This window comes from Haliaeetus albicilla, chromosome 13, assembly GCF_947461875.1.
Source record: "Haliaeetus albicilla chromosome 13, bHalAlb1.1, whole genome shotgun sequence".
Lineage (NCBI taxonomy): Eukaryota > Metazoa > Chordata > Aves > Accipitriformes > Accipitridae > Haliaeetus > Haliaeetus albicilla.
The window spans coordinates 37099361-37120074 of record NC_091495.1 but is presented as its reverse complement, the minus strand read 5'-3'; the positions used below and the strand labels follow the sequence as shown (position 1 = coordinate 37120074).

Below are 20714 nucleotides of genomic sequence, written 5' to 3'. Positions count from 1 at the left end.
TGCCGGGCAAGTTGCCCAGCGGCACCGGGACAGCTGCCCCCCCCCCCCCCCAACAGCAAAGTGCATGGCAGAGGGTGCCCCAAGAGCTCCCGGTAGAGGAGCAGCCCCATCCATGAAGGGGACCCATCCAAGCACAAAGAACGGTCCCTTCCCTCTGTGCACCCGGTTGTGAATGTTTCCTGACACACGCCGAGGCGGCGTGGGGGGTCTCAAGGCTGGAGGCAACTGCCTTGCACGTGGGAATGGGGCAGCACCCCAAGGAGCACAGGGGTGGGAGGCTCCTCCTGGCACAGGCTGCACCCCAAGAGGGCCTGAGGAACAGCGGACGTCCCCAGGTGAGCACATGCTTGCCCACGACTCACCTGGCAGACACATTGGTGGTAAAGTTAGCACACTCATTCTCATAGACCAGCTTCGTGGTGCCTGTTATGTCTTCCCACTGGGCTTGGGCTGTCCCTCCTGCAGCAGAAAACAAGGGTGAGCACGCTGCTTTTCCACAAGCCTGGGGTCTGCATCCCCCAGGCAATTGCTCTTTCCACCGCGGTGACCTGTCCTTCGCTCCCAGGACCTGCATCCCACCGAGGTGGCCCAGCCCATCCCAACCGGAGAGCACGCTCGCCTGCGCGGCAGGGGTTGGTAGCCTCACCGATCACGCTGCAGAGCAGGCGCAGGCTGGTGGTGTCACCCTCGCCACTGTCACGGGGATTGTCCTTCCAGGACGGCGGCAGCGGGATGCGGAGGCCGATGGGACGGTGGAACTTCCTCCGGCGCGGTTCCACTGTGACGATGGGGCTGAAGGTTGCCTGGTTCCCCAGCAGCTTAGTCACCAGCTCATCGGGCACGGGCTGTGCCTGCGGGCAGCATGAGCACCGGCATCAGGGCCAGTTTCCCTCGGATTGGGGCGCAGCCTGAGCCTGCTGCCTACCCCTGCCCGCAGGAGCTCAGCTGGAGCCCGGGCCAAGCTCTCTGGTGCTCACCTGCAGGGCCAGCCTCACTTTCTTGGTGACAGCCGTGTCTGGGAAGGTGGCCTGTACCATGGGCACCAGTGTGCTTTTCAAACACCCTCCCTCAGGGCCGATCAGATCGCAGTCCTGGCAAATCCGGGACATGACCACGAAGTAGAGAGGGAAGTCGGTGGTGATGATGCGGCAGACCCTCTTCTTCTCCAGCTCCTCCAGGCTCTCCAGCTCTGCAAGGGCAGCGCAGCCATCAACACTCACCCACCAAGCCTGCGGCTGTCACCCACCACCCCCTGTGAGCTGCACCAACCACGCCAGGCTCAGCCCCATCCCACCACCCGGGCCAGCTGCAGCCCTGCCTGCGGGGACCCGCACGGTGCCGAACCCTCGCCTGCCTGGCACGCTCACCCTCATCCATGCCGTTGAGCAGCTGGTCCATGTAGCTGTCCTCATAGCGGTTGCGGTGCTCCTTCCAGACGGAGCCGTTCTCGTTGCGCAACACCACCAGCTCGCGGTCTCCGCGCCCGCACGAGGCAAAGTGTGGGATCTCCACAATGACGGGGCTGCAGACAAGCAGAGGAAGGGCGCTTGCACCCATGTGCTGCCGCTGGGACACGCAGGTGACAAGGTGGCCCTGGGCAGAGCACCTGCCCTACGCTGTACAGCCACCGGAGGAGGAAGGCAGGACTGCTCCCACCCTGCTGTCTGGGAAACGGGGCTCTGCACCCAGCGGGACCGTGCCGGTCAGGTCTTTTTCTACCACAGCGTAGCCACTGCTCCGTTATGCTGGAATGACCCACCCCAGAAACATGCTGCGCCTGGCTGGACGTGGGATCTTTTCTGCACCAGACCCCCAGAAGCAGAGAGGGGCAGAGGTCTTGCCCCAGCTGGCAGAGACTCCAGAGGAGCCTGGATCCATCCCCAGTCCTGAGGGATGGCCCCGGTGTGGGTAGCCCCATCCGCTCTGTTCCCAGCTGTGCTCACCTGAGGAACTGGGCGCCAGCGGGCCCCAGGGCGATGATCCGGCTGGCCAGACCCTCCTCCTCAGCCAGCGTCGGGGGTGCAGGCAGCTTTTGGGGCTTCACCAGGCGGCAGGTGATGCGGGTCGGCGCGGCGCAGGCGCGGGGCGGGATGACCACACGCAGTCCGTGGTGCCGGCTGCCCCGCATGGAGCCGCCGCGGGCATCCACCATGAAGCTCACCAGGAACCTGGAGCGGGCAGAGGCACGGGCATGTGGGCATCTTGCAGCCGGCTCATGCGCAGAGCATGCATGTGCCGCGTGGGCTGGGCACTCACCCTGTGTGCACGGGGCTGGCCACTGGGCTGATGTTATCCGAGGTCTCGGTGGCGGGGCTGCTGGGGATCAGGGAGTCCTCATCGAACTCCTTGGAGGGCTGTGTAAGGCAGGGAAGAGCCCCCATGGGCACAGGATCCTATCTGGGGGTGCTGAGCCTGCCCACTCGTCCGCAGTCTCACAACCCTCCCTGGGCAGTCCCGTACCGCCAGGTCCATCCCTACCACCCATCCCATGTTTCGGCTCTGTGGTGATGGGGGGACTCCCCCTGGTAGGGAGTGCCTGGGGGGGCCGTGGCAGGCTGTGTCTCATGCTCACCTCCTGTGGGGACACTGAGGGTGCATGCAGCAGGCTGACTTGCTCAGATTCTGTCTCCACAGGTCCTACCTGCTCAGTCTCCTCCGCTCTGGTCACCACAGTCTCAGGTGGGACGCAGGGGACCTGCAGGACAGCTGGAGACTCCACCCTGGTAGGAGAGGGCAGTGACAGCCACTGCAGTGGCAAGCCTGGGCCCCTCAGCCCCTGGCCGTCCCCAGGGAGTCCCGGGGCCGCTGGATGAAGGCAAACTCAGCAGCAGACTCATGTCTTGGTGCAGGAACAACACCAACGAGCTTTGCCTGCTATGCTAGCTGGTGGGGGCCCAGTGATCCACTCCTTGCCCAGAGCTGTCCCTGCCCCACTGGCATCCCAGCCCAGCACCGGGCTGGCCCCGTGCCCCGTACCCACTCCCTCCCCACCATCCAGTGCCTCTTACGTTTGGTCCAGTGTCGTCGTGGTCATAAAGTCCAGCGTCTCCCTCTTGCCGTCCTGGTCCCTGGGATCGGGTGTCCTGGGCGTTGGTGCGATCAGCTCCTCCTCTGAAACCGAGAGCTGGCTCAGCACGCAGAGGCAGAGGGACAAGGGAGCACAGACATCCAGCCCTTGCCCTCATCCCTCCTCAGGGCTGGAGCCAGGGCCCATCTCTGCTCCCACTGCTGGACACACACACTCATCCCCTGGGGTCTCAGCCAGCCACGGGGCAGCTTTGCCCTCTGCCAGATGGGGTCCGCTGGCAGGGGCAAGCCCCATGTGCCGCGGGTGGGTGGGACAGGAGCTGTGGTAGCTGTCAGGAGCCTCGGCTGCTAGCTGACCCCTTTCCTCCAGCACCAAGCACAGAGCAGAGCCTGCCAGGGACACCCTGCCATCGGATGCTGGGGACAGGAGTGTAGGCAGGGCTGGGGACGTGGGAAGGATGCCCTAACGCTGCCGAGTGCATCCGCGCACCCCTCCTTGGAGGCGCAAGCCCAGCCAGCGTTGCCTGCTGGCCTGATTAATTCCTGCTAAGGAGTTCTCTGGGGTTCAGCTCTTGCCAGTGCCCTATGGGAGCGAGTCCAGCACCTCCCAATGCAGGGACGGAGCCCTAGTGATGGGGAGGGGACCGCAGCCCCACAGAGACCCTCGAGCACTCAAGTTCATCCCTGCCCTGGCCAGGATGGCATGGGGTGGTTGTGGTGGGACATCGGAGTTTGTCTCAGAACCGGGCTCTTCTGCCTACAGGGGACAGGACCTGGGGCCGACAGGGAGCTAAGGATCCCCCACAGTGGGGGGACAGCCCCATTCATGCAGTCACACCACAGCAAGCAGCACGGACACAGATGGGCAGGGCGGGATGGCAGGGCCAATGCTGGATAGCACCAGCCCAGCAGCAAGGCTCAGCAGATGGATGTGGCGTGCGGATGGTTAGTGGCCATGGGGTGAAATGGGCCGTTGAGCTGGGGGCAGGGGGACACATTTCATACCCATTACTGTGACATGAGCAGTGCCTGCAAAGTAAGAAGAGGCAAAGGTGAGGTCTCAGTGGGAGGGAGGAGGAGCAGACCATCTGCAGCCAGGCTGGGAGCTGGTACTACCCCGCGGAGCAGGGCACGGTGGGGGGCTCTGCATGCCCAAGGGCTCTCTGCACACTCTCCCTGGGGTGTGGGACCGTGGAGTGGTCCAGGCATATCCCTCCTGCATAGTGCAGGGAAGCACCCGAGCCAGGAGGTGCCACCCCAGGAGTCTGGTGGGCTCCCCTCGTCCTCTCTGCAAGACCACTGTGGGGCCACACAGCTCCCCCACCCTGGCCAGCAGGAACACCAGTGCCCATCCCCAGGGCTGCCACCAGCCACATATCTGGGATGGAGCGACCTAGCTCTGGCCCCTCACCTTCATCCTCTGACACATCCAGAATCTCGTCTACGGTCTCCGGGAAGCTCATGCGGTGCTTGTCACTGACTGACTGCGGGAGTAGAGCGGAGTCAGCAGAGGCCAGCCCTTGCTGGGTGGCTACCTGCGGCCCCCTCCCCACACCCGGGCTAGCCACCCAGCTCAGCAGACCTTTGCGTGGCTGCTCCCAGCCCCAGCCCTCCTCCACAGGGTGCTGGTCCCAGTCCCCAGGGGCTCACCGGGATGTCCGTTTCCTCTGTGACGATCTTGAGCACGTCTGTGACGGAAATGTAGCCGAGCCGCTTTGCGATTGCCAGGGGAGTGGTGCCGTTCTGTGCAAGGAGGAAGGACTGGGGGTCAGTGACAGCCACAGGGAAGCCCGGGCAGGCGCCTGAGCTTTCCATGGGGCGAGGAGGTGCGGGTCAGCGCCATACTCACTGTGCTGATCTCGTTGGGAGAGGCACCGTGCTTCAGCAGCAGTGTCACAACGTCCGTGTGGCCCTGCTGCGCCGCTTGGTGCAGAGGGGTGTAGCCCAGCTGCAGAGGAGGACAGAGGGTGCTGCCATCAGTTCTGGGAATCTGCTGCCCCAGAAATGCCCCTGCACCTCACGCTGGGCTTCATGCCTGGAGCGCGAGGGCGACTCTCTCCTTTCCGAGGTAAGCAAAGGGCTCTGCAGAACCCAGCTCTTGCCCAGGGCTGTAGCTAGTCTACAGCAGCTTCCAGCCATGGAGACAGGAGGGCTTGGAGCAACGCAGGGGGGAGCAGTGGAAGCAGGAAGGGAGGCTAAGCCTTCTCCATCAACCCGCATACTGTTGCCCAGGGCAGAAGGGTCCTTGGAGCACAGGACTTTTCTGTACCTTAGTCTTGGCGTTGACATCAGCCTGGTGCTGCAGCAAAAACTTCACCAGCTTGATGTTCCCATAGTGGCTGGCCACATGCAGCGGGGTATAGCCCATCTGAAAGATGAGATCAGGTCTCAGAGTGCCCTCCGTGGTGTTTCCTACCCTTGTGGCTTGTGCATGCTCATCCCATGGGGCAAGCCCCATGGATGAAGAATGGGGCACACGTGCGGGTGCTGTCTGAGAGTCCAGGACCAGGGCAGAGGGCACACTGCAGACCACACCACGTTGTGCCCAAAGGTACAGGGGTCAGCTGTGCGAACAGGCAAGAATCATCTCTCCAGGGAGCGGGGGGAAGAGGACGAAGAGTCCCCAAGACACAGACAAGAAGGTAAGACAAGAGGGGAGACTCTTGCACAAAGAAAAAGAAAAGCAATGCTCCTGGAGCAGGCCTAGAGGTAGTTTTCCCACATGTTTTTCACCACAGCCATGGCCAATGCACTACTTTACCCTGGTCGTTGCATCCACCGTGACTCTGTGTTTCACCAGAACATCAGCGACCAGCACATGCCCCTCTTGGGCCACAAGATGGAGAGGAGTCAGGCCACTCTGCAAACAAAGGAGGTCTCAGCACAGTGGCGATGCCATCACTGCAGCAATACCAGCAGAGACTCTAAGACAGGTCTCCAACCTGGCAAATTGACCGACACTGTGCTGTTGCCTGAATGCAGGGAGGCACCGGAGCCTGGACTACCACCCTGTCTGCTACTCCCTGCGGGGGTGTTCGCCTCCAGCCTGGCGGGATGTGCCGGGACAGCTTACCTTGTTTCCTAGGTCACCGTTGGCTTGTTTGGAGAAAAGCAGTGCCACCATGTCCGCATGCCCCTCCTGGGAAGCCAGGTGGAGGGGGGTGACTCCCTGCACAGACTCCGCGTTTGCAGAAGCCCCGTACTGCAGCAAGCTGCTGGCCACCTCCATCTGGTTCTGCTTGGCAGCAATGTGCAGGGGGGTGTACCCATTCTGCAGAGAGAGACAGAGAGGCTCATTGCAGTGCTCAGCCCCTGCCAAGCAGACCAGCAGGGACAGAAGGTGCCACCTTGCCTCTCCAGGCCAGGCCTGCCCTTCCTAGTCGCCTCCAGAACTCAGGGATGCACGCTCACACCCAAACCATCTCCCTGACAGCAACTAGCCCTGACGCTGAGGCCAAATCCTGCTCTTCCAGCCAAGTCAGCACAGGGGTTTCAAAGACCACCTGCTTCAGGTTTGACTGGTATCGCCTGTCCTGGAGTTTCCCCACACATGAATTTTTACAGCAGTATTCAGCCACCGGGAGCTGTGAGAGGCCAGGGCAGGCAGACACCTCCTAGAATGTGTCTGCCTGAGGTGTGGAGCAAAACTCACAATATGCAGGATTAGTATTCAGGCAGAGACGGCAGGGCCTTGAGCACTGCCTTCGCCGCCGCGCTGCAGGAGCAAAGCAGCTGGCAGACACCCTCTGCTTGGGGTGACGTGCAGGCTGTCAAGTGACGCAGACCGACGGGGGATTGGCACCGGTACCGGCCGCTGCCGCTGCCCGCCCAGCAAGACTGCCGGCAGCCTGTGCAGGGGGAGAGGGGAATGCCAGATGGGCACGGCTGGGCACCGGTGGCCACTTGTCTGTTCTGAGGATCCAGCTTCTGCAAATGATGCGGAAACCGAGGCTGCTGGTCTGCTCTTTGGGGAGATGTTCCCCGTGGTCAGGCAGAGTGGGGTGAGTCTCACGAGCTCGTGGGTTTTCTGACTCACTCCTTCATAGCTGCACGCAAATATTCATGTGTGGTTTCCCAAACTGCTAGACTGCAGCACTGCTCCACGGGGCTTGCCATGGAAACACGTCCCCAAGCAACAGCCACAACGCTGCCAGCAGGGACTGTCCCTGGCACAGCCTGTCTGTAGGAACAGGACGACCGCCCGGCACCCCTGCCTGCCCCACGGACTGGTGCGAGGGACAGGCGTGAGCAGCAGGTGTGGAGAGTGGCTGGTGGTGACTGGTCCCAGTATCAGGGTTGAGGGGCAATGCCGGCCCCAGGCTGACGGGCGCTGGGCACACGGACACATCCCCACATCCCCAGGGACACCCAGTCCAACCTTACCCAGGCTGAGCTGTGCGGGGAGCTCCCCTTAGGAAGCAGCAGCTTGACGATCTCCAGGTTGTTGTGGTGCACAGCCACATGCAGCGGGGTCAGGCCATTCTGGGGAGGGGGAGAGGGCACAGACAGGTGAGACGGAGCCTCTCCCCGTACCACACCACTCCTCCCGCTGCCACAGGAGCAGCACCCACCTTCCCTGCTGCATTGGGGTGAGCGTCACGTGCCAGCAGCAGCTCCGCCACGTCCACCTTCCCGTACTTGGCTGCAACGTGGAGAGGGGTAAATCCTTTCTGAGGAGAAAGGCAGCCCATCACAGGGTGCACAGGGATGAGGAGGAGAGCACTGGCACGTGCTGTGCCACAGGAGGAGGCTGTCCCTCCCATAACAGGGACACTGTGCCACCAGCCTGCCCAGCCTTTGGCCCAGCTGGGTCACTCCTTTGGCGGCGGTGGCCACAGCAGCCTACCTTGGTCATGCAGGTCTGCGAGGCCCCTTTCTCCAGCAGGGCCAGGGCCGTGTCCACGTGCCCCTCTCTGGCAGTGATGTGCAGGGGCGTGTGCCCCGCTGTCGTGGCCAGGTTGGGGTTGGCGTTGTTCTCCAGCAGGAGTTTGACCATGCCGGTGTGGCCGATGCGTGCGGCGCAGTGCAGAGGAGTCTGGTCATCCTGCGAGGGAGGCAGAGAAGCTGTTTTGGCAGATTCGGACCAGACCCTTGCTTGCCTTGCCGAAGGGGTCCTGGTCCTGCTGTTGCGCAGCCCCTGGTGGGTTGAGCTCTGGGCAGGCGAGAGTGAAGAAACCAGCACCGGCTGTTCCCAGAGCTGGACTATCAGACAAGTTCTCTGTACCTACCTTGGCCTTGGCGTTGGCTTTGGCTTTGTTCTGCAGCAGGTACTTTGCCACATCCGTGTGCCCAGCTCTGGCTGCCATGTGTAGGGGGGTCTCCACTTTCTGCACCAAGGACAGGATAAAGCGGTGAGGCCACAGGAGAGGATATGCCTTCCCGCAGTCATTCCTCTGGTCTGAGCACAGGAGAGCAGTGCCCACAACCTTTTTGGGCCCCTACCGGTTCCTCCTGCCAGCACAAAGCGGGGGGCACCAGGGCTTGCTCAGGAGAGGAGAGCAAGCAGGACTCGGGGAACCCCCACCTCCTGCTGGACCCCACCATGCTGAGCTCCCACAGCCCCAGCCAGGGTGGGACTCACCACGTTGGACACATTCGGAGAGGCTCCACGCTGCAGCAGGGTCTTGACGATGGGCAGGTGCCCCATGAAGGCGGCCACATGCAGGGGAGTCAGGCCAGACTGCAGAGAGAAAGGGGCCAGGAGCCAAGATGGGTGCTGAGGACCTTGCCAACATCTCTTCCTTGCCCCCCTCGTCCCCCTCCCTGGGGCACGCTCCAGCACAGAGGCAAACTTTGGGTCCACAGCCCGGCCCCAGCAGCCTGGCAGCTGAGCTGAGGGGAAGACGGAGAGCTACCACCTCCCCTGCAGCCCCCCTGCCCCGTAGGGAGCGGGCTGCGGGGAGACGCTGCCAGGCTCAACGGAGCTGCAAAGAGCTCTAAGCCATGACGAAGAAAGTGCCTGGGGACCAGCAGAGGCAACAGGACCATCGTCCCCTGCAGCGCTGCCTGCTCTGCACGGGCACCAGGAGGAGAGCTGGGGCTGGGCTGCAGCCCACCTACCTCTGTGACGGCATCGATGGAGGCACCCGTCTTCAGCAGCAGCTCCATCACCCGGATGTGGTTCTTCTTGCAGGCGATATGGAGGGGTGTGAAGCCGTTCTGCAGATGGACAGATGGACGGTCGTTTGCAAGAAGGCTCTCCCTCTCCCCTGCCCCAGCCCTGCCTGCCCCCTCCTCACTCACCAGGGCTCGGGAGTTGGGCTTGGCCCCCTTCTCCACCAGCAGCTTGGCCACCCGGTGGTGCCCACAGTGGGCGGCCACGTGCAGCGGCGTTAGGTGGTCCAGGGTGATGTCGTCAATCTCGGCGCTGTACTGCAGGAGCAGGCGCACGCAATCCAGGTGGTCGCCCTGCGCTGCCATGTGGATCGGCGACAAGCCGTTCTGCGACCGCGGAGCGAGGTCTCAGGGCTGGGCTGGGAGGGGGGACCAGGCATCCCACCCAGCCCCTGCCTCGCTCCCCCAGCCACAGCTCCGGGGCAGAAGAGATGGCATGTTCCCCAGGGTGCTACCAGAAAGGAGCCCCGAAATCTTTCACCGAGACTTACGGGGGAGCAATGCTGAGCAGAGGGCAGGGCCTGAAGAGCTGCTGCCATGGGGCAGGCTGTCCCCAGGGCATCCCCTTCTCAGGGCTGGTCCCTTTGAAGCCCTCAGGCAAAGGGCAAAGGGCTGAAGCAAGGGCCAAGGAGGAGGTCAGAAAGCTCCTCATCCCTTGGCAGGCCAAAACTCAGTCCCAGCCCAGCCACGGGTGGCATCCAGCAACAGTGCACAGCTTGTTACCCCACTTTGTGCTGCCCTGGGACCTGACACCAAGCACAACCCCACAGAATCCCGTGAGTACCTTGGTTTTGGCTTGAATGGGAGCCCCATGGTCCAGCAGGATCTCTGCGATTCGCACATGTCCATTGCGAGCTGCACAGTGGAGAGGGGTCAGCTCATCCTGGGGAGACAGAAGGGTTCAAGGGCTCAGCATGGGCAAGGAAGGGCAGGAGGGTAACAGGGACTTTGGACTTGTTTGCAAAATAAGGCAAAACCGAGCCTGCCCTCAGCCTCCAGGGCACACCCACTGTAGCCATGCAGCCTCCTCTCACCTCTACATGCACCCGCAAAAAACCTGGTCCATCCCCTTAGCGCACCAGAGACCTTCCCTCACACAACCAGCAAGATGTTCACAGGGTGCGCACTGGGCAGCGCAGCATGGCAGTGCTCCCTGGATGCAAGGAGCTTGGGGAGGGAGATGGCCTGTGTACTTGCTGGCGATTCAGAAGTGGGCTCACCTTGGTCCTTGTCTCTATCTGGGCCCCACGGTCCAGCAGCAGCCGTACCATGATGATGTTGCCCCGGCGGGAGGCTATGTGCAGGGGAGTGATCCCATTCTGACAGAAGGAACGGCAGTCTGTTAGAGGGAGCAACCCCTTCTTTTTCCCCCGTGGGGCTGCAAGGAGGCATGGGGCAAACGAAGGACAGGGGAGAGCTAAATCCCTGCCCACGGACAGCGCAGGGGAATGGCTTGTTTCACAGGGCTGGGAGAGAGGGAGAGCATCTGCTCCCACCTGCAGCTAAAGGGCTGTGGGCAGAAGCTACGCAGATCTTGCAGGAAAGCGCCGGCTCATGGATTTGACTGCACCCATGGGACTGGAAGAGGCACATCAACTGCAGGGGCTATAAGCTCTGCCTTGCAGCGAGAGCACCAGCTTTCCCGCAGCCTGGACAGAAGGTCCCAAGAGCTTCCAGGGATGCATGGCTGCATCCGACAGAGGGGAGACACAGTAGAAAAGGCCCACGCTGATTATTAATGGCAACTCCCCAGACATGCACCAGTGTGCTACCTTCTGCGTGGTCCCACCTCACCAGTGTACCCTGGCAGCTGTGGCTGCACCTACATGGAAAGGAGGCACAGCATCCTCCTCTGGTGCTGGAGCAGTCCCAGTCCCAGCAGTCTTCCCACTTTGCACTCACCTGGGGTGTGAAGTTGACACTGGCTCCACGGTTCAGCAGTAATTGGGCCACACTGAGATTCTCGTAGTGGGCTGCAATGTGCAAGGGGGTAAATCCAGTCTAGGGGAAAGAAGGAGGGATCAGCCCAGCCAGACACATGCTCCCTGCTGAAAGGATGGATAAATACAGCATACCAAGCTGCTGTTCTCCCTGGGGATGTGGGAAAGCTCCCAGAGGCAGGATGGGAAAGCCACACACCTTGGAGAGGACGTCAGCATTGGGGTCATTCTGCAGCAGCACAGCAGCTGTGCGAGTGTCATCGTTGCGGGCTGCAATGTGCAGGGCGGGCAGGCGGACCTTACCCTTTGTCCCATAGTTGATAAGGTGAGCAACCACGTTCTCGTGCCCTTGCTGCAGAGCCACAGCTAGTGGAGTGAAGCCGTCCTGCCAAGGAGAGGTAGGTGAGAGGGGGAGAACCGAGGAGCCGTGGCAGCGCCTGGCACATCCAACAGCAGCCCCAACAAGCGGGGCTCCTCAAGGATCTCACCTCTGTGGCTACATTCTGGTTGGCTCCATTTTCCAGCAAGAACTTGACAACTTCCAGGTGGTTTTCCTGTGCTGCCATGTAGAGGGGTGTGAAGCCTTTCTGCAAACACAGGGCCATGCGCATCAACACAACTCTTGCTCAAGCTCCTTGCAGACCTACACCTCATCAACACCCACACCCCCAGCTCATTGAACTGGGGCAAAAGTATACATGGTGTGGGTGGGAAGAAGGAAAAAACTGGCAATGGTGAGGCAATCATAGGGAGCTGGAGCCCAAGGCTCCCCACATCCAGAAAGAATCAGGGGATGCCTCACAACAGTCAACCCAGGAGACACTGCCTTCCACTCACTACCACTACTCTCCCTTGCTTCAGGGATGTTTTTCTCCCATCAGGCAAAAGCTGAAGAGCTTGCAGCCCCACCAGGCCCAAGAACGAGAGAACGAAGGAAGCACAGTGTGCAGAGCTGCAAGGGTTGCTGGAGACCTCATGGCTGTGCCAGGGAAGCATTGGCCTTGAGTCCTCCCAGGATGAGTTTGACGTGTTTGTGCGTGCTGCCATGGACTCCCTCAGCAAAGAGATCATGCTGGTCTCCCCATATCCCTCAAGACTCCCTCCCCACCACTCGCACACTCGTCTTCTTTCTGGCAGAGCAGTCCTTAGCCCTGAACAGGACTAGAGAGAAACTATAAAGGGCTGCTGAAGTGCCCGTACTGGGCACAGTTCCCGCCACGAGGACACCACCATCATGCATACTGGGTGCTTTTCCCACCCCAGCCCAGACCCCTCTACCTGTGACTGCGCATTGACGTTGGCCCCGTAGTTCACCAGTTCCCGGACCACGTCCTGTTGTCCAGCCAGGGCAGCAATGTGCAGGGCTGTGTTTCCTTTCTGAAAGACACCACAGGGCAGCACTCAGGGGCTGGAGCAGCCCGGGATGCTGGGGAAAGATGGGCCTGACATGTGCTAACACACATGCAAACACAGCAGCTGGCCAGGGGAAGCCTGTGGGGCCGTGCAGCCCTTGCTCCATGCCCCATCCCTGCTGTAGACCAGGCAGCTACCCTTCACGTTTGCTGGCCAGGGAAGACAGTGATTTCATCTTTCCCATGAAGTTACTGGCAGCAAAAGCTGGATGCATTGTCAGGCTCTGTGTATCACCAGCACCGAGAGATGAGGCGGGGGGAGGACGGGGGAGCTGAGCTGGCAGTCTTCAGGCAAAACTGCAGTGTGCACCCTGGTAGCCAAGACATCCCAGCAGAGCTAAAGGATGATGAGCGGGCTGGAAAATGCAGACACAGGCTCTTCCGACTTGTGCCTTTGGGTGGTGTGGCAGAACGCCAGACTCCGCTCTGCGCCCCAAGCCCTGCCAGAGCACTGGGGAGGTGGCAAGCCAGGCTCCCTCCTGCTCTCACAGCCCTTCAGATGGTGCTGGAGGCTGCTCATTTGTCAGCCCTGCTTGCTTGCGCCGTTTTCTGGCTTGTCACCCAGCAAGAACCACACCCCGCCATGGTGATGCAAGGAGAGAACGGTACATTATTTACGGAGCGCCAGAGCTCTCCAGGCTTGCAACGACGGTACCAAGGCCATCGCGGTGTTGCAGCATGCAGGCGCTGCCCTGGGGCAGCGAGGGCTGACCTGAGCTGGCAGCCAGTGCTGGGAGGAGATGCGAGTAAAGGCAGCACTAGCACGTGTTGTGACTTCTCTTACTCCCCTCTTGAGCTCAACGGTGGCCCCCGTGGCCCCCACAGGAGAGAGGCATGGGTGGAGAGGAACGTCCCACCCTCCTGGAGGTGCCCAGCATGACTGTGACTGTGCTGAAATCAGAGCCTGGTCCCCAAGCCCCAGCCCAGCAGCACTGTCACCAGCACAGCCTTTCCAGGGACTGAAAGCAAACAGCATGATTCACTGCTCAACTACTGCTGGTGCGTCTGGCAGCAATGGCAGGGTGCCGAGTCATGACTAATGTGACCAGACTCCCTTGTCCTCACCTTGGTCGTTGTCTCCAAAACGATCTCCTTGTGCAGCAGCTCCACCACCATTTTCACGTGGCCCTCCTTGGAGGCCAGGTGCAAGGCGTTCAGCCCATTCTGGAGGGAGCAAAGGTGGGAGAGGGGCATTAGTCACCTGCTGGGGCTGGGGGCCTCTGGGGAACCCCCTACTCTGAGCTCCTCTGCAGCCACGACTGTGTGCACTTGGCCCGTGCTGGAGAAGGTCCAGGCTGGTGGGAGCAGGAGCCGTTGCCTTGCCCTCGAGCCCTGCAGTGGCATCCAGCACGACAGCCGCGGTTACCTCCACGGTGCCAGGGCAACTACACGCAGCTGAATGCTGAGTTGCTGACTAATGCTGGAGGTTTCTCCATCAGCAAAACACGCAGCACCCACAGACGATTTTCTATGGATGGGTGGCACCGCAGCGCAGCGTGTGTGCGTTCGGTGCCATGGGCGCTGTTTCAATCCTCCCTTCTCGTGACACATCCCTGATGTCAACTCCTGCCTTTGCTCAGGTGACTTTCCTTGGGGTGCCCCTCTCTGCGATTTGCTGCCTGCAAAGTCAGGCTTTTCCAACCTAAAGCACTGAGCTGAGCTTTGGGTATGGCCCAGAGTGAGGATACACCAGAGCTGCTGTGTAAGTGCACATACAAACCTTAAACTTTAACACAGACAGAAGCGCAGCGAGAAGGTCTTCCTGGGACAACGATTTTATCAAACAGCAGCCAAATTTAATTCACAACGGTTCAGGAGCTTCCAGTCCAGCAGCTGGCTTCTTTCTGGCTTTGCAGACTGCCTACCAACAGCCCCATCCTGCAGCCCATGCTCAGCAGAGGGTTGGCTTTTCTCCCTCAGAGTTCAGCTGCAGCAAAGGGTGTGGCGAAAGCGTTGGCTGTGCCACTGCCAAGCTCTACCAGTTCCAGGAAGCTCCCAAACAGCCGAAGTGACTTCTCAGGAACAGCTCTGCATGTGCCCCAGTTTACCTCGCCTTTTTTCTACACGTGGAACCTGAGCACTAGGAGCAAAGGGCTGGCCAGTGCCCTTTTAGCAACCTTGGGCTGTCAGAAGGAGGTGTCAGGCCAGTCAGCACCCTAGAGGCTGCTAAGGCGGCTTCTGCTCCGTTATTTCTGACACCCTCTTCCACTTCCCAGATGTGAACGACAGGGCTGCGATATTTGCTGGCAAAGAGGCTAAATACTTGCAGGCAATTTCAGATGTCACTTTTTCCCCATAAGGCAATCTTCCCTTGTCCCTCACTTCTCCCAGGTGGACGCACTATGTTTATTCCCCCCTACGCAAAGCTGTCACATGGCAGAGAGACACCAGCTCCCCGGGAGCACACAGTCCTGCCCAAGTACTCCACCTCCCAACCATCTGTTTCGGCTTCTGTAGAGTACTGGAAGGTCACTTCACAGAATTGCTTCATCCCCACCTGAATATAGGTAGGAGAGCAGAAAATGCCCAGGGAGGCTCCAGTTCCAGCCCTCAACACTCCAGTTAAACTTAGAACAGCTTCAAGAGTGTTGCCACACTGGAAAAAAGGTTTTCCAACCCCTCTCCCTCAAAGCACCGGCTATCCAGGATCGTAGTCAAAGAGCCACAGATTCTTTTGCTTAACTCCGAATACAGCACCAGGAGCAAAAACCTAAAAATCCACAGGCTTCCTCAGCGCACCAACTCCAAAGTCCCCTAGAGCCTCAAGCACAAAAAGCCTGCTTCCAAGGGAAATGAAGTGGGAATGCTGTAACAGCCACAGAACAGAGCCACCAAAAGGAAACGCTCTCCAACCAGGCTTGGCTATGCTGAGCTCATTGCCTGGGTCAAGCCCAGCTTCTTTGACTAAGACACACATACACAACCCCATACGGAGGGTCACTGACACCCTTACCTTCGCGAGCTCACAAGTTGGATATGTGGGGACACACACACGCTTTTTCTTGGTTACACTCACGCAACACACGCCTGGAGTGCAAGACCGCAGATGCTTGGTTGCTCTCCCCAGCACATAAGCCCTTTTATGCAAGGGATTCATAAATAACCTTTGAATGCTGAAAACCTGTGAGGGATTATTATTCTCTGGTGTCCTGGTTTTGGCTGGGACAGAGTTAATTTTCTTTTTAGTAGCTGGTATATTGTTATGGATTCAGTATGAGAATAATGTCAATAACACACTGATGTTTTCAGTTGTTGCTAAGCAGTGTTTAGACGAAGTCAAGGATTTTTCAGCTTCTGATACCCAGCCAGCGAGAAGGCTGGAGGGGCACAAGGAGTTGGGAGGGGACACAGCCAGGACAGCTGGACCAAACTGGCCAAAGGGGTATTCCATACCATGTGATGTCACGCCCAGTATATAAACTGGGGGGAGCTGGCCTGGGAGGATCGCTGCTCGGGAACTAACTGGTGATTGGTTGGCAACTGGTGAGCAATAGCATTGTGCATCAATTGTTTTGTATATTCCAATCCTTTTAGTAGAATTTTGATTTTATTATTGTTGTTATTATCATTATTATTTTATTCCTTTCTGTTCTATTGAACTGTTCTTATCTCAACGCATGAGTTTTACCTTTTTCCTTCCAATCCTCTCCCCCATCCCATGGGGTAGGGGGGAAGCGAGTGAGCGGCTGCGTGGTGCTTAGTTGCTGGCTGGGGTTAAACCACGACATCTGGCCTTACAGCAATAAGTGCAATGTTTGCAGAAGATTGTTTCCCAGCGGCCCATCGATATTTCTGCTCCAGGAACAATACAGGCTGTTTTGCATATTTGCTTTGGCTTGACAGCTCATCTGACCCAAAACCGCCACAGGATGTGCTTAATTTGAAAGGTGCTGTATTCCCCTCACTAAGTGCCGCAAAAGCTTCCCAGAAATCCTAGTTGCTGGCTGTCGATGCGACAAACCCAGCCCTAGAGGAAAACACAAGAGGTGGGAATTTGCACTTAGCCTGTACCAAAGCAGGACCCTGCCCTGGACTGGCTGTCAGGACTGTGACTGTCCACCCCAAAAAATACTATCTCCTGGCACCTGTGTGCTAGCACAGCACTCTTCCCTGCTGGTGAGGGTCCTGGCAGCAAGGTGAACTCATCCTCAGGCCTCCAGCTCCTCATGGATGAGGTGGGAGCATGCAGGAATTCGAAACACGAGAGAGGTGGACGATGAAGACACGGATGCAGATGGCAGCAATGAAGGGGATGAGATCGGCGGGATGACGATCAGATGGCATGTCAAGGTCTCTGCACTTGAGTAAGAATACAGGGCCTGTGGGATAGGTCTGACCACATACATCCCTCTTTATTCTATACAGGACATGTGAGGTTGGACCTTTCCCACAGGTCTGATATTCCTCAGAAGGAAACCCCAAAGTGCCATCTAACCTCAGGGAGATGGCAGGAACCAGTGCAAAGACGTCACACAAAGAAGTGCCTCATACTGTTGTAGCCACGTGCCTCCCCATCAAGGTGTTAAATCCCCTCACCAGCACCAGAAATCTGTCCGGAAACAGGACTCGCAGCCGGTCAGTGGAGACAGCTGGTGACCGACCCGTCTCTCTGGGTGAGGAAGAAGTTCAAAGCCATTGTCTTTAGCTTGTGGCTGGGTGTCCCTGTTTAATTCTTTGCAGAGCCCTCTCCAGAACCACATATTCCTCTGCACTAGAGCCGTACGGGAGCAGCAGACGTAGAAATCCTCCCTCTGCTTTTAGGCTTCTCATCGGCAATGAGGGAACATCCATGGTGCGCTCCACTTGTGCAGTCTCCCATCTCAGAAGGCGTGGGCCAGCGTGGCCAAACGCAGCCCCCACCGACTTTTGCCCCTCTCCTCCAGACACCCACAGAAACTGGCAGGAGGGAATTCTCCAAGCCACTTGTGAACAGGCAAAGTAAGATGATTTTCCCTGCTAGGCTCTGCCCCAGCCTCTGCACGCACAGGGCATACATGAACGTGCCACACGTGGCAGCGTCCCCAGCCCTTTCTGGAGGGGAGAGTGGCACACACTTCAGCAGCAGGACCTCCCTGCTCCTCGTGACTTGCTTTTCCAGAGGTCTGGAAGGGAGCAGTGGGTGCATTAAACACCCATTAGTCTCTGCTCATTTGTAGCTACCCATTTGGAAGCAGGAGCAGCGTGACTGCTTCCAGCAACTGGCCCGCTGCTGTGGCTCAATTACAGGGGCTCCTACTCCCCCAAGAAAGACTAAGGGAGCAGCAGTTGGGTTTATTGACTGGGCCAAATTCTGAAATTAAGCACAGCGACTTGGAATATCCTGCCAGGTGCAAGCACGCGATCTGCTCAGTGCTGAGCGCAAGCCAAGTCCTGCAGCCCAGTGCTAAGACTGTGTCACATGGCCTCTCCTCTTTTCAAACCCTGTACATCTCCAAAATGGTTATGGGGTCAGAGCCTCTAACCCACCAACAGGACCCCATGGAAAGCTCATCTTCAAAGGACTCTGAAACTGAACATTTTCTACCTTTTCTCCCTACAAGACCCCTCTGATCTAAATCCCATGTGTTCCCACACAGCCCTAGGATAGAAATCTTTGAGAGTATCCAGATGCTGATTATGAACTAATAATCCAGATAAAACAGTGATAAACAAAACAAGCATCTCCTGAGCTTTCCCCAAACCTCATCTAGTGTCCCAGAGAGGGGAACACAAGCTGCAGTGTGCCCCAGGGGCCTGCAGAAGCCCAGCATCCCTGCACGGTTCCATCAGTCAGAAAAGAAAAGGAGACGGTGACATTTCCTGGGGGAACATGTCTGCAGTAACTGCACTGGCCACTGCAGTGCACAAATCAGTAGGTCTGAACGACGCTTGGTTTGGGGACTTGATACTGAAGCAGGTGAATACACATTCGTGCTACCTGCTGAGTCAGCCTCCCCAGCATCACTACTGCTCTGGAAAGCAGCCGACAGCGCAGCCTCTCTGTCCCCCCTGCTCAGCCTAAGCCCCCTGAGTCTCTCCCTACAGCACCTACCCCAATTCAGGCTAAGCCATTTGCATTTGGCAGCTACACAGATATGAAATGTTCCATTGATTATGTGCAAACAATTCCTCTGTGCCTGCAGCTCTCCTTTCCTGGGGCAGACCTGTCTCTGCTCTGTGCTAGGAGGGGCTCCACCTACCCAACACCTCCCAAGCCCCCAAGATGGCATTTTGCAAATGTCCCCTGCTCGTGTTAAGCTGCAGCTTCTGGGAATCGGAAAGCCTGAGCATCGCAGGCAAGGGGAATATCCCCGAGATTGATTCCTGCAACGTCCCAGCCACTGTGCTACACTCTTCACAGCTACCTGCTCTGCCCTCTGATAAGCAGCTGAGCCCCTTCCAGCTGTCCCAGTTGCTTGTCACCCTAAAGGAGCCTCAGATCTCCCTCTCTGCTTACCTGTAAATGCCCTTTGCTATTCTCCAGCCAGTACTGCCAGGCTCCCCAGGTCTTTATAGCTATTACTGCCCTCCCTGCCCCAAAGACAACTGGTCCAGATCTGCCTTCTGGTGACCCATTTTTCTCCCCAGCATAGGACCCGTTTCCACCCAGCTCAGCTGTGGAAGCCTTCCCAGCAAGGGACCGCTCTCGCGCTGCAGCCTGCCCTGCGTGGCCTCACCCCTGAGCTCAATTCTGGTTCGGAGCTCCTGTGCCAGCTGCCTGGCAGAGGCAGGGACAGGGGGCTGTGGGATGCCTGGAGCCTGGCAGGAGGTGGTGAAGGTGAGAGGAGGATGGGGTCTGCCAGGACTCTCGACTCCGCACCCCAAGGATCCCTCCACTGCGCTGGCAGTCACGGCTGCAGTGCTTTGCCAGGGTGATGCGCACCTACCCCTCAGCTGGGCACACCACAGCTCTGGAGATACATGCCTGGAAGCTGCACAATGCCTCTGCAGAGCAGATCATCCCCAGGAAATCACCTCCACACATAAAAGCTGCAGTCACACTCTACATAACGCAGTGGCTCTTCTGTCTCACCCTCCACGCTTCGCCAGGAGGCAGGCACATCAGGCACGGCAGGGGAGTGGGGTCAGGACGGGCAGCCTCTGCCACAAAGTTTTTAAACTTCCTCTGCCACAAAGTTTTTAAACTTCCTCTGCCAGGCAACTTATTACCAGCCCACTTAGACCCTGCTCCATGGCAGGTAGGACTGTGGGATGAGGGCAGGCGCTCCCAATCAGCTATGCACAGCAAAGCAAGCGAGCAACTTTGGGAACCTCCGTGTCTCCATCCTACGGGAGCAGCGTAAGGAAGGGGTGCAGTGACCATCACTGGGCCTGGGGGAGCCACCGCGTGGCACAATTTCACATGAACTCCAGATGGTACCAGAAGCCCTGTGGGTTTCACCTACCTGGTTACAGGTGTTAATATCTACCCCATTCCTGAGGTGATCCAAGGCTTTGTCCAGATTCCCGGATCTTGCAGCTCTCAAGAAACTGGTTGCAGCATCGGCCTTGGGGGAAGAAAAGAAAAAGCATGAGACCCAGTGTCCCCCTGTTCTCCCCTATCACAAGCACAGGGCCAGCTCTTCACTCGGTCGCAGAGAACATGACGGCAGAGACCAGGCAGAAAAGGCAGAGACTGGGCAGGTCAAGGTGCCACGGCTGGGACGGACTGAGGTGCCCCAAACCAGACAGGGGGAAGCAGGGCTGGGACTTGGACTCAAGAGTGAAGAGCATCCAGATGACGGGGCAGGAGAGCCACGCGAGGTCCCAGCACTGGGGGCAGGGCAGGGAGGAAGCTCTAAGGGGACTCCTGCAACAATGGTGGCCTCCCTTGGACCTCCGTGTCCTGGCTGAGAGACCGCAGCGGTGGACGAGGTCTAAACTGTGGCAGTGGTGAGCCCACCCTGCTGCCCTCCAGAACCCGCTGGGTCGCCGCGGCAGTGAGTTTGAGGACCGGCACCAGGGATAAAGACCCTGGCTGAGCACAAAGGCAGTGCCTCCCTGCTCCACTAAAACACAGCCACCCCGGGCAAGGCACAGCAATACTCCGAGCGAGACTATTTAGCAGTGGGCGGCAGCGAATGAAGACCATGGGATGGCTCACCAGAAGCTGGAGAACAACAGGGTGGAACGAGGCAGTGGTGTGGCTCTGTGAGGCTGGGACCTTGGACCAGTGACTATGAGCTGGTGCCTGCCTGCTAGGTCCAGCCCAAAGGGGTCTCTGCAGCAAAAAGCCGTGAGA

The 20714-nt window shown here is 58.8% G+C and overlaps 1 protein-coding gene across 12 annotated transcripts in view; it reads right to left on the bottom strand.

Annotated features, from left to right (window-relative positions):
* ANK1 (ankyrin 1) overlaps nucleotides 1-20714 on the bottom strand; it is a 70524-nt gene that overhangs the window by 11569 nt on the left and 38241 nt on the right. For 8 of the 12 annotated variants that reach the window (XM_069800875.1, XM_069800873.1, XM_069800863.1 and 5 more), the window contains 30 exons: nucleotides 19879-19980; nucleotides 13559-13657; nucleotides 12360-12458; nucleotides 11570-11668; nucleotides 11281-11466; nucleotides 11044-11142; nucleotides 10362-10460; nucleotides 9926-10024; nucleotides 9271-9468; nucleotides 9088-9186; nucleotides 8609-8707; nucleotides 8256-8354; nucleotides 7874-8071; nucleotides 7599-7697; nucleotides 7411-7509; nucleotides 6101-6298; nucleotides 5789-5887; nucleotides 5297-5395; nucleotides 4877-4975; nucleotides 4678-4770; nucleotides 4439-4511; nucleotides 4033-4056; nucleotides 3009-3111; nucleotides 2573-2720; nucleotides 2257-2354; nucleotides 1944-2168; nucleotides 1368-1522; nucleotides 978-1189; nucleotides 647-851; nucleotides 363-459 (listed from right to left, as the gene is read on the bottom strand). In XM_069800875.1, the coding sequence (XP_069656976.1) occupies nucleotides 363-459; nucleotides 647-851; nucleotides 978-1189; nucleotides 1368-1522; nucleotides 1944-2168; nucleotides 2257-2354; nucleotides 2573-2720; nucleotides 3009-3111; nucleotides 4033-4056; nucleotides 4439-4511; nucleotides 4678-4770; nucleotides 4877-4975; nucleotides 5297-5395; nucleotides 5789-5887; nucleotides 6101-6298; nucleotides 7411-7509; nucleotides 7599-7697; nucleotides 7874-8071; nucleotides 8256-8354; nucleotides 8609-8707; nucleotides 9088-9186; nucleotides 9271-9468; nucleotides 9926-10024; nucleotides 10362-10460; nucleotides 11044-11142; nucleotides 11281-11466; nucleotides 11570-11668; nucleotides 12360-12458; nucleotides 13559-13657; nucleotides 19879-19980 (3701 nt within the window). The remainder of the gene's footprint in view (nucleotides 1-362; nucleotides 460-646; nucleotides 852-977; nucleotides 1190-1367; nucleotides 1523-1943; nucleotides 2169-2256; nucleotides 2355-2572; nucleotides 2721-3008; nucleotides 3112-4032; nucleotides 4057-4438; nucleotides 4512-4677; nucleotides 4771-4876; nucleotides 4976-5296; nucleotides 5396-5788; nucleotides 5888-6100; nucleotides 6299-7410; nucleotides 7510-7598; nucleotides 7698-7873; nucleotides 8072-8255; nucleotides 8355-8608; nucleotides 8708-9087; nucleotides 9187-9270; nucleotides 9469-9925; nucleotides 10025-10361; nucleotides 10461-11043; nucleotides 11143-11280; nucleotides 11467-11569; nucleotides 11669-12359; nucleotides 12459-13558; nucleotides 13658-19878; nucleotides 19981-20714) is intronic. The other 4 variants (XM_069800866.1, XM_069800870.1, XM_069800864.1 and 1 more) reach the window with 3 other exon arrangements.